This window comes from Colossoma macropomum, unplaced genomic scaffold (assembly GCF_904425465.1).
Source record: "Colossoma macropomum unplaced genomic scaffold, Colossoma_macropomum, whole genome shotgun sequence".
Taxonomy (NCBI): domain Eukaryota; kingdom Metazoa; phylum Chordata; class Actinopteri; order Characiformes; family Serrasalmidae; genus Colossoma; species Colossoma macropomum.
In genome coordinates this window covers 890,194-902,510 of record NW_023495280.1, presented here as the reverse complement: position 1 = coordinate 902,510, position 12,317 = coordinate 890,194, and the positions used below count along the sequence as shown (strand labels likewise).

General features: G+C 38.2%; 1 protein-coding gene across 1 annotated transcript in view; it reads right to left on the bottom strand.

Annotated features, from left to right (window-relative positions):
• The window catches only part of LOC118801540 (aryl hydrocarbon receptor-like), a 44,831-nt gene continuing 32,514 nt past the window's right edge, over positions 1 to 12,317 (bottom strand). Inside the window, exons 6-11 of the mRNA XM_036561871.1 lie at positions 10,283 to 10,413; positions 9,708 to 9,910; positions 9,419 to 9,528; positions 6,684 to 6,825; positions 4,954 to 6,445; positions 1 to 432 (exon numbers count right to left, since the gene is read on the bottom strand). Coding sequence (XP_036417764.1) covers positions 292 to 432; positions 4,954 to 6,445; positions 6,684 to 6,825; positions 9,419 to 9,528; positions 9,708 to 9,910; positions 10,283 to 10,413 — 2,219 coding nt within the window. The 3' untranslated portion in view covers positions 1 to 291. The remainder of the gene's footprint in view (positions 433 to 4,953; positions 6,446 to 6,683; positions 6,826 to 9,418; positions 9,529 to 9,707; positions 9,911 to 10,282; positions 10,414 to 12,317) is intronic.

Genomic DNA, 12,317 nt, shown 5'->3' with positions numbered 1-12,317 from the left:
GTTCTGCTTAGTGAGGAGGAATTACTATGTAAATTTTAACAACAGTCCTAATACAAAAAGCTACAGTGCAATCAAATACCGCTAACAATTACAATCGTAAACAATTGATTAAAGACATAATTGACATAAATGAATGAGGATGTAAGGACGCGGTATCTGGTAACAGTCGTCTGGATAACAGTAATGATGTGGAAACAGAAATTCACTACTGCTAAATAAAGGACAGGAAGGAACTTTTAATCCATTTCAAGTTTCTTTAATCTCTTGTTGACAGAAACCGCTGTGCTGCTGTCAAAGGATGAACCCTGATGTCTGTGGATCTGGAAGACCGGAGAGGGACTCAGGTTGAAGAATGCCACTAGGAGGTGCCACCACACTTCCATTTGGCACGCCAGCTGCACAGGTGCCACTGGGGATGTGCCCACTGTTCACCTACAACAAACAACATACAGGTTCAGTGGCACGATGAGTACATTGTTTTTTTTGCACAAAAACAAACTTGTGGAATCCTGCACCTCACGTGCACACTGTCATAGCAGCAAAAAGGAGAAAGCCACCAAAAACTAAGAAATTCTGAAATTCATGTGAACATTCTATGCGATTTGTGATGCTGATAATATCATTTGTGATAGAAAACATTGTATTGAATTAGACAATAATGGAAGACAGAAGCATTTTCACCAGTGGACACTTTTGGACCCCACTGTGTAAAATTGTTCTTAACTTTTAATGGAGGTTAAGGAAGATATGTCATTTTGGACCATCTCTGTTGGTCCTCATATGTATGTATGTATACATGTATACGTAATGTACTATGTTTTATATATATATATATATATATATATATATATATATATATATATATATATATATATATGTGTGTGTGTGTGTGTGTGTGTGTGTGTGTGTATATATTGGTTCCATTGGCTTACATTAAAAGTAAAGTAGGTTTTTTCCTTCTCCTGTAAAGTTATCATTTTGGAGATACTATATATATATATATATATATATATATATATATATATATATATAAATGCTAACTTTAATGTTTAAATATATATATATATATAGTAAGACTTCATGAGGAATTAACCAATGGAGATGGTCCAAAAGTATTTTTTTTTAATCAGGCTTAGACAAACTTTTATTTGTTTTTGCCAATATTGCCAGTCAGAGCTTGGCAGAAACTAATTAAACTAATCTTACTATACATATAAACATTTTCACACTATATATGGCTTCCTAACAGTTTGCTAACAAGTTGGAACAGCCACAATGTACCAGCAACGCAGAAGCGCTAGCAACACAGAAGCGCTGCAGAACTGCTAGGAAGCCATAATTTCTGTGGAAACTATGGAACTATGGAAACTAGCTGCTCTCACTTTTCCTCTGCTTTTATTTGTTTTAGGTGGTGCAGTGTGTTCAGCATTCTGAATCGTGCTGACAGCGTACTTTCTTCTTCATATACTGTCACTGAAGACATGTCCCCTCTTTCACCCTCGCTCTTTTACCATCCCTCTCCTCTCTGCATCCCCCCGCTTGTCAGTCAGCCGCTTTTTAGGTCATTGCAGCGGGGCGCATTTGTAGGTCACAGGAGAAAAAGGGAGGAATGCACACATGGTGAATCTGCTGAGCTGCATGTACTTATTTCCTTCTGTCTTCATATTAGCTATTTGAAATGAAATAACGTTTTGTACTAAGTGGAAATGACACATTCCCACATGGTGCCTCACATTATTTAATCACCCCTATGTTAGTATTTAGCTAATGTCAGCAAGTTAAAGTCAGGTATATAATATGCCTGCTTACCATTCTAATTATGGCTGGGTGATACTGATCAAGTTCAATATCATGATGTTTTCTGCATTAATAGAGTTAATGAACCTATGTGTTCTGAGTGATGGTACTCTATGCTAAAGAAATGTCTTACGAACTTGACATAACTTGTTTTGATTGATCTGTTTTGTTCCACAGTACTGTAAATGTTAACATAATCCATAACCCATAATCATTACTCACTACTATAAGGAAGAAGACAGTCTGTAGAGCTACAGTTCAAAAATTAAAAATGAAATAAAAAATGAAAGCTACAGAAAATGGGGCTCCTAACAAACACCTGCAAGACCTGGTAGACCACCAAAACTGTCCCAGTACTTAAAGCTTTCATTTTTGAGAGAGGAAAAAATCAAGCTCCACTCTTGTTTCAGATCTGAAAAAATCCACAGGTGTTTCTGTCCATCCTTCCACTGTGAGAAGACAACTCAGCGCTATGGGTCTCAAAGGATGTGTAGCTGTTCAAGAAGCTCTTACTGAGAAAAGGCAAGAAATACATCAAACAAAGAAGCTGCTGCTCTTTTCAGAACAATGGACTGACCAGTCCACGCCTCAACATCACTGAATGTGTTTAGGATTACTTGAATGGTGAGAAGCAGAAAATGCTAAACCAACTTCTAAGACTGAACTTTGGAGGTGTGGCTGCAGATTTCTTTGAGAAACTGAAAGTGAGTCTCCTGAAAAGAATGGAAGCTGTAATAAAGGCAAAAATCTGACACACTAAAAACGTATTTGTTAAATACATTTTCTGCTATTTTCCTAGACTGAAAAATGAGTTAAAAGAACCCATTGAACATTTTATTGGTCTGTTTACCATGAAATTTGGACATAAAAAAAAAACACAAATAAAAATAACAACAAAAATGGATATTCAAGGTTTTGCTCAGACAGGGATGATATGTTTAAATATCTTGTATGTATTTTCAGTTAGGTTTGGACAAGTTTGTACTTATATAACACCAACCATCGCTATATATGTTCACCAAAGAAAACAAGTATTGTAATACAACAGAATTAGAATGACTGGTGCACTATAAATCAAATCTATATTATACAGGGAGATTCACTCAAAAGAGGTCCTGAATATTCTGTAATAACTCTCGCTAGGATGAAGCAATCTGAATGAAACAACGTGCAATGTGCTCCTCAATATATGGAGCTTTGAACAAGCCGGGATGCCCCTGCGTTGGAGCAATGAGGTAGGCGCCGGACAGCCGGCGCGACGTTTAACCTCTGTTTGCAACTTCCGGGTGCATAACCCTGTACCCCTTCATGTGTCTGGCAGAAAACGGAGATCTCTTCCAGCATTGCATGTAATGCAATCGATTACACATACGGCAAGGTATGTAGCGTATTTTTTTGGCTCAGATTGCTTCATCCTAATGGAGTTACAACAGAATATTCAGGGCCTCTTTCAAGTGAATCTCCCTGTATAATTAGTCAAATCTATACAGGTCTATACAGACATAATTAGAATTATATATTCATAATTATTCATTTACAAGTACAACATTTTTAAAGGTTTTAAAAGAAAATAAACCTTATTTGGTACTTGTTTTCTGAATACCGCTGTGCTTCAGTGTGATCAATTAACAGCACCAGAATTGGCAGAAAACACGAGATTGACCCTTCGATTGGTCAGCTAGTAGACTGTTGCATGTGCAGTTCATAATGTGTTCACTCTAGATTTGAAATAGAATGACCCTGTTTTCATTGTGCATCCACTCTGGTTGAGTTATATAAGCCGGCCCTAGATACACTCCACCCGCAGCGTTTGCTCCTAAACATAGCCTCCTCTGAAACAAGACAAGGCTTTGTGATCCTACAGAGCACTCGCATGAATGCCAACAGTGAGAATAGTAAGCATGGCTTGTTAAAGACAGACCAGCATAGCTTCTGTCAGCAGGACCAGTTGACAAGATAACCACTAAAGTCAGCTTTACCTTCATTTGCCTGGTCATATTTAGCGTGATTCCCCATACCATACCATTTAAATGACAAATTCTTATTTTCCTGTAAGGTCTTACCGCGTTTCCCTTGGAAGTGAAAACGTGCTATGAAGATTCACATTGACTTTAATTAGAAAACATTGAAATAGAGGCACCTACAATTTAAGATGTACATATAATCACTGTGCAAAGAAAAACAGGTATCTTCAAAATGTTAATTTTACAGAAGAAGGTATAATGTTCTTACCTTTGAATGTAAGTTAATATAAAGAGGTTTTATTCCAAGTAGCTTTTCTATTGGTCCATTCATCATTACAGTGATTTTACCCTGCTGTTAGGAAAATGTCCTTATGCTGCGCTGCTGACGCACACTCGGCTCTTACAGGGAAATTACACAGATTTTTCAAAAATTCTCTATAATTCAACTGTACATTTACATGCTCCTTTATTATATGTAAACATGTAAATAAAGTCATTCAGAGTGGTTTGGGGTGAAATGGTTCATTAAAGAGATTTCTTTACAGTGGTGGTGATAGGAACCAGGCATCACCATGTCTACAACACAAATATAGCCATTTTATTTACTATCCAAAGCCACCAGTGAACTTACACATCTGAGTATTTATATGGAATGTTGATGATGGGAAAATAGTGGAAAATAACTTATCCCAACATCCCATTCCAACATTAGTGGAAAAAAAAAGGTTTCTTTGGGAACTATTTTACCTTATGCATCTCTCCAACAGGAATAGATTTTAAAAAATACATTTTAGGCCGAAATCTGAAAACTATTGTAAAACAGTGTCTCAGGCATCAGGCAGCATATTCATAACCATTTCATGTAATAACTTTCAGTGAGGGAGCTTTTAGAGGTGGATGTCTGGCTCCTATCAGCACCACTGTGAACAATTTAGACTCGGTAAGTTTCTCTAGAACGGAGCAATTCACACCAAACCACTCTTCTGTGCTTTGTGTAGATCTAAACCATTTAATTATGAAGAAATTTTGGTGGAAGAGAGGAGTTGATTTAATTGGATATCACGGCAACACATCTAACGGTAGCACATGCCTGATGAAATTGCATTTATTCAAATTTTTTGTACAATTAGGACACTTTCCTCATTTTGCACTATGTTCTCGTAAATAAGGCCCTTGGTTTATTTTCTCTTACCTTGCTCTGTTGAGAGTCTTGAGGCTCTGAGGTAAACATTCCGAAAGGGTCCTGTGAGGGCAGCTGTCCGCAAGTCTGCCCAACACTCAGGATATGCTGTGAAAAACTAGACAACATTTGGGCCAGCTGCTCCTTCTGATCAACCCTTTGATGCAAAGGAAGTGTGGTCTCCTCGTGAATTCTATTTTCCAGAGGCAACTGTCCGTTGTCTACAAAATTCATACAAGAAATGTCAGCCGTATTGTATTCGTCCACTTGGGTGTGAACTGATGTGTGTCCATTGTGAAGGCAAGGGACACTGACAGTTGTGTGTGCTTGATTGTCATAACAGAAGCCATACTCTTGGTTTAGGTTCACAGGATTACCTGAATTGACAGTGTGTAGTCCATTAATGTTACAGTTTTCAGTGATGGGATGGTGGGACTGAGAAGACTGGCTTTGTTGTCTAGGCCACTGGTGTTGCTGTTGGCAGTACTGCTGTAAATGAAAGAGCTGTTTGGCATTAACTTTAACTACTGAGGAACTGCTGTCTGGAACAGCCTGTTGGCCGCTTAGTGTCCTGGTGCTGGTCACAGTATGGAGTGCAAGTCCATTTTCCAAATGTTTCTTTGACTGGTTGCCATGCTGGGACATGGTGTCTGGAACTGGTGGAGGGTGTCTCAGACTGAGATGCAGTTGCATCTGTTGGGACAGGTGGACAATGGGTCTCTGATCACAAGGTGGTGGCCTAAGAGGTATACATGGGACGTGCACATTAGGTGTTGATGTAGTGTAGGTTTCAGGCACCAAGGTGGTCATAGTCATGGAAACTGGAGAGGGTAACTGGCTTTCCATCTCACATTCTTGCTCAAGCGAGTCATGTATGAAAGACAGTATCTCATCATTGGTGAGAAGGTCGTCAAGAGTAGGAACATGATCTGGGTCCATGTCCACTTGAATCATGCGCTCATCAAGAAGAAGCAGCTCCAAGTCTTCCGCGCTTAATCCGAGACCCTCCAGAGCTCCAAACAGCTCTCCGTTGGAGCAGTCCTCTGAATCACCAATAACTTCATTGCTTAGGGATAAAGAATCTAAGGTGGCTAGCAGTGGGTCAGCACTTGTGTCAGGGGGCTCTGGATCCAATATGTTATTACCTGTTTGATCCCAGTTCCTAAGAATCCCAGAGTCACTCTCAGACCAGCAAGGTAGGGCTTCCAATGTGCCAAACAAGCTGTTCTGAAATGTAATTTTGGTCTCCACAGCTGGCTGGCACACATAAACAGATTCATCTTGGCTCATCAGTGCACCAAGCAGTGAAGAAGGATCCAGAACTTCCTCAGAGGATTTATCAGTCCGCCCCTTTTTTGACTTACTGATCTTTCCATTTCCTTGGTGAACTTCATTAAATCCTGCTACTGGATGGCTGGTTTGGTACAGCATAGCTTCACCAGTTGCAAATGTAAAGGGAAGGTGCATAGAGCGTTTTCTCAAGTGTTCACCACCCTCCTCCTCCCTAGAGACAAATTAAGAAAAGACAGTTACTCTTCTGTGTTGTAACATAACCTTTTGTCCAGACAGATCAAGTGCAAACTGCAATGTGGCACAAGCTCAGGAGAGACCATAGTGACCACCTGTTTGCATGTAATTTATTACTCCCTGTAAGACCATTATGGTTTGGAAACCTCTTGAAATGCAACAAAACAATGACTATATTAAAGTAGGCAAAGTTAGATTGATGACAGTTGACTTACAGAAGTGGCCTTTGGGTGGCAATGATGTAATCAGGTTTGCCATTCTTGTATACTAGTCTTGCATTGGCTTGGACCCATTTCCAGCAGTTGTCTTTGGTGAGGAGCCGGAATACTGTCAGTCCACTCTCACCAGTCTTTATCACTGCAAAAGTACGAATTTGAAAACGTTAGCCAGAAGAAGTGCCCATACAAGGTAAAACAAATGACCATCAGGTCTTCTCTATATGCAATTTGTGTACATGTTGAAACGTGGAAACCTACATGCAGTTCTTGGAACCGCTGAATTAGCCGGTTTTGCTAACGTCCGAAGATTAATAGAATGTTCTTTGTCTCCATTTCTTAGTTGTTCTTCAGACTTGCACAATCTGCCACATAATCCAGAGGGATTACTTGGGATAAACTAGTGAGTGCTTCCACTAGAGGCTGGGGGACACCAAACTTGATGACCTCTTCGGACTGGCAGTATTTTGGGTACTCTTAATTTGATTAAGACTTAGTGTAAAATAATATAGTTAGTTACTGTTTGTTTTCTGTTCCACTTTTTATATTTCAGCTAAATATCGAGATCCTTTTGGACCATTTCATTTTGAAATAATAATAATAATGAATTGAAATGATTATCTATGCAAAACATGTAATAAGTACTATGAATTGTGATATAGTGGCCTATTTTGAATAGAGACCAGAGTGGTCTTGTTTTTTTAGCATGATAAAGTGAAATATAGCAGTGGTTTTCAACCTGTGGGCTACAGTGGTACTGCTAGGCAGCCGTGGCCTTTTATTTAACCACAAATTTGTTTAACAATATGTAGACATTTAACCGAAGGTTATTTTAAATGGGACTAATTATTTATGTGCAAAAAACCCTCATATTTAGACCAACGTTATTTATTAATCAGGCACAGTGATTGCTGTGTTTACATTTTCAGTGCAAGTAAAAGTAGTGTTTCTCTTTTCAATCATATGGAGCTCACCTGTCATGGATAAATGCTTATAAACAGATATTTCAAAAGAAGATGGACCACCCACAAATGAAACAGCCACCATATCTCAGATTGAGGAAACCAAGAAAGCAAAGTATTAACCATAGCGAAGGAAAATACAGCAGTGAGCGCGCAGCGACAAAAAACAAATAATTGGTCATATTGTCTTCAGGTGACAAAGATGTGTGATGTGGGATGCTCCTCACAAAATAGGGCAAATGATGAACGAAAAGTAAAAGGAGCACACAGTGTTTCAGAACCTCATTCTAGAGCTGGAACTCTAAGCTACTACGATAGCTTTTGGATATAGCTTGGATGTTTGTTAAAAACTGGTTGCTGAGGCACAAACTGTAAAAAATAAGAAGTCAGCTCAACTTAAAATGATACACGTTACATGGCTTTTCTTGAGTTGATTCAACTTGAGTTCACCCAACTCAAACTTGTTAGCTGAGTCAAAAATTATCCCAGCTACTGTTTCTAGGTCTGCATATCAGTTAGATAAACAAAACTGAATTTGAAATTTTTCACACAAAAAATAGCCGTAACTCCTTCTATCTAGAGTCCCATCTGGTATATTTTTCTCTTGGGCTTCCAGATCTGGACAGCTATGGTATTGCTGGGATTCAAACTCACAATCTCCTGATGTTGGGATGAGTTATTAAACAGTTGCACCACATGAGACTGTGCCATGCTTTAAAGTTAAAACAACAAATATTTTCTCCAGTGTATTAATCATTTGTAGACACAAAAAAAAGTTGCTTTGCATGTTCCTGTGTGGTGCAGTGGACTAAGATGTCACCCCAACATGAGGTTGTGAGTTTGAGCCCCAGCAATGTCATAGCCACCTGTAAGTGAGATATCCAAGAGGAAAAATATCTAGCAGGATTGTGTGATGGAAAGAGCCCTGGCTAGAGGAGGAGTTAAGTGTAAAAAACATGTTCTTTTTATTTACCTAACTGAGATGCAGAACTAAAAAATTAAGACAACTCTAGACTCAACTTAGAAGTCTGAGTTGGGTGAACTCTTGTGTCCTCAAGTTGAGTCAACTCAAGAAAAGCCACGTAATCAGTTACTATACCATCTTGAGTTGAGCTGTGCTCTCATTTTTAACAGTGCAGCTGCCATCATGCCAACAGCAGAGATGACAGTAATCGGTCAGTGAGTTTTTGTCACCAGCCAAAATCTAACAGAGTGCAAAAATTTAATGTGTATTTTCACCACTCAAAAAAATCACATTGAGTGTGCAAGATATTATCAGTTATACACGTGTTTGATTTTGTTTACTGTCATCTGAAAATACTGCACAAATAAATTGCATTCGGTGTGTAAAGGCCTTTCAGATTCAAGTGTCTGAGAACTGAGTTAAAGCTGCTCTGTGCTAAATGCTCAGAGGTCTTTTCAAATAAAGCTTTGAAGCCAAACAACGTATGCCGTCAGTTGGAGGCTAAACAAATCTGCATCTAAACTTGAACTCAGCCAGATACCCTTAAGCAACTTTTGTTTTTCCAGTATGTCATCCAACACTTGGTAGCTGCCAAACAACATCGGCTCATTATGTCAGTTAGAAAATGTTCAGTTATTTTTAGTGTCTATTGTTTGGCATTATGTGAAATCAAGTAAAATTGATACCCTACATTGACTATTGTATTCTCTTCTCATTTTAAATGATCTTGTGGGCCGCAGATGATTTTGTGGTCAGCTTTGTGGACAGTGAGTCAGAAAAGGTTGGGAACCTCTGAAATAGAGCCTTACTTCGAACATGGTTTTCAGCACAATACAGCATATCTGCCGCATGGATGAACTGGTACCCGGACCCCCGAACTCTCAACTCAGCCTCAGTGTAGCCCAAGACAATTTTACCCCTGTGAAAGAAAATATAAAGATTTAAGTAATGTATAGCAATGTAAAAATGATAATATATTAAATATTTTTTAATAAAATTAATACAAAGTCCTTCCCCTCAATATGATCAAACAAAAAGCTTTGCCAGTCATTTACACTGGTGATTGTATGAGTTATGACAAGATTGAACACAACTTGCTTTGCATCACAAGCCATGGGGGTGAAATCCAGTTTGTGCTTGGTTCTGAAGATCATGTTCTTGGTCCGAATCTCCAAGATTGAGGGTGGCTGGAGTGGAGTAGCAATTGCAAACAGTGCCAGCTGGAGTGGTGTTTTGGCTCTGTCATCTCCAAAGTGGTTCTGGCCATGCAGGAATTTTAGCCTACCCTGGAGATTCAGAGCCTGAAAGTATTGGGAGATGATAGCTTTGATCATGAAATGCTTGTTTTTGACAGTACTGATGCATATGAGAACATGTACATGCGCTTCACATGACTATATAATGAAACAGATAGAGATGCCATATGGTGTTTTTCAGATTGTTCGACAGATTAACTGATACGATGACAAGATGCATTGTTATCAGGTAAAGGTTTAGTTCCTGTCCCACCCCTTACTTAACTCTAATACATCTGATCCAGCCAATCAGGGACTTGGAAAGAGGTTGATTAGGTGGATCGGCTGTGGCAAACTGTGGTTGGAATTAGGCCCGGCAGTTAGGTAGTTCTCCAGGACCAGGGTTGGAGACCACTTGGTTATGTTCTACAACCTTACCAGAAATCCAGAAGAATTGTCCAAGAGACATCGGAAGCGACACACAAAATTTCTCTCCAAGAACGATGAATTCTCAGGAGGCAGCTGCTCAGGGCTGTAGGTTTCCTGGGAGGAGCCTGAACCATGCGCATCTGAGCATGAAAGATGTTGAGTCAGAATCAAATATCAATTAAACACTCAATAGTTGCTTATTTTGATGGATTTCTCTGTGTTACCTTTCAGATTATAGTACACAAAAATTATAGCTTTATTTACCAGTATATTTTATAATTATAACCTAGTACTAGATACTCATACTTTTTAAGGAATAAAGGAATTAAGCAATAATGTGCACAGTGCAGAGAAAAACTCTTATGCAGCCATGAAAATGGTGCTGGCAGTAGATGTGTTTTAGAAGAAGTATGAGTAAAGACAGATAAACATAAAGAATAAATACAAATGAGCATAAACATAGCCAATCAACAAGAAATTCTTGCTTTCAAACTTATTCATGTCTTTTTATAGAAAAAAATAATGAAAAGAGCACAAATTCTAGCCATTGCATATATGTACATTCCACTACCAGCAAGCCTCATTTAGTTTAATGAAAGGTTGATTCGCTAAGCATTTCTGGGCATTGTTTGTATTGTTGTTTGTGTTTTTACACAATTTATTTTTATTATTTATTTGTATTTATTCTAATATAAGTGTTTTTTTCTTACTGTTTACATAAATAACTGCCTACATATCATGATGAACTGAGGCTTTAGAGCTTCTGAAACCATGCTAAACGCCCAGTATACTACAGAGGCTGAACCTTCTACAACAGGGGTGTTGTCAAACACAGTTTGCTGATTTCCCTGCTCTAGCCCACCAACAAAACCTGACAATTAGCTGATGAGTTGAATAAGGTGTGCTCGAACAGGGAAGTCAACAAATTGTGCAAGATTCTGCGCTCTAGGACCCACAAATGCTACCTTGGCAAGTGAAGTAATCTTAAATTTAGTAAATATACCTAAAATTTTGGTACTGTTGCAACTTTATAAGAAGATTATTTAACTTATTTCTAGACTTTATTTACTTGACTTTATTTACTTGTGATTTCAGTAGATAAAATTCCCACTATATTGGCAGGTAAGTTGGCTTGTTTCAAGCTTATTTCTGACAACAAGCTAAATTATCTGCCAATACAGTAAAAAAATCACTTAAAACAAGTAAATAATGTCCAAAAATAAGTAAAATAATTTAAAAATAATATTACAATAATCTCAGAATGAGAAATATTAGAAATATTGACTAGATTTGAGATCATTTCACTTGACAAGTGCAGTGCACCTCTGTTCTACATTGTTCTGTAAAACAGAATAGACGATGTGCTAGAAGAAGGCTTGATTTGCTTATAGTAATCAGTACTGTTATAGTTATCAGTACTGTTATGAACTCTCTGGCTTAGGCTGACCTGAGAGGCTCTCTGCTACTGCAAAGTCTTTATGTAATTAGCCCCTAGGCTCATCACCAGTCTTAGCACACCATGTGACAGTGGTCAGCCAACAGTGACAAAATCACATGCTACCATTTCAGCACTGCTATACTGAGAACTGCAGTTCGTTTGTTGAGTAAGGCTTGTTATGGACAGTCTAACTTCAGAATACTTACAGAGTGAATAATGAATCACTAATTAGATTGTCTGTTCAATTCCATTATGGGTTCATACTGGAGCTGGCAAACCGTACAAGGAACTTACAAACGCATGTTGTATAGAAATACTATAAGTTATACAGTACACAAGATCCAGTTCTAAAAGCTGTTAATATACAGCAATAATAACCAATAAACACACATATAAACTCAATTCTGTATTAATAAGTCTAGTTATTTTGTTGCTTGGCAGAAAAATTATTCTGATTATAATTAAAGTCAACGTGAATCAGAAGTCACAGCACTATTTTATTCAGTACCATGATGTACACTCATGGTCAAATCCCATGTTGTTGATGATTTTCTAAGTGTAGATAAGTTAACATATCCCCTACACAGGAAACACCTCTGCACATTT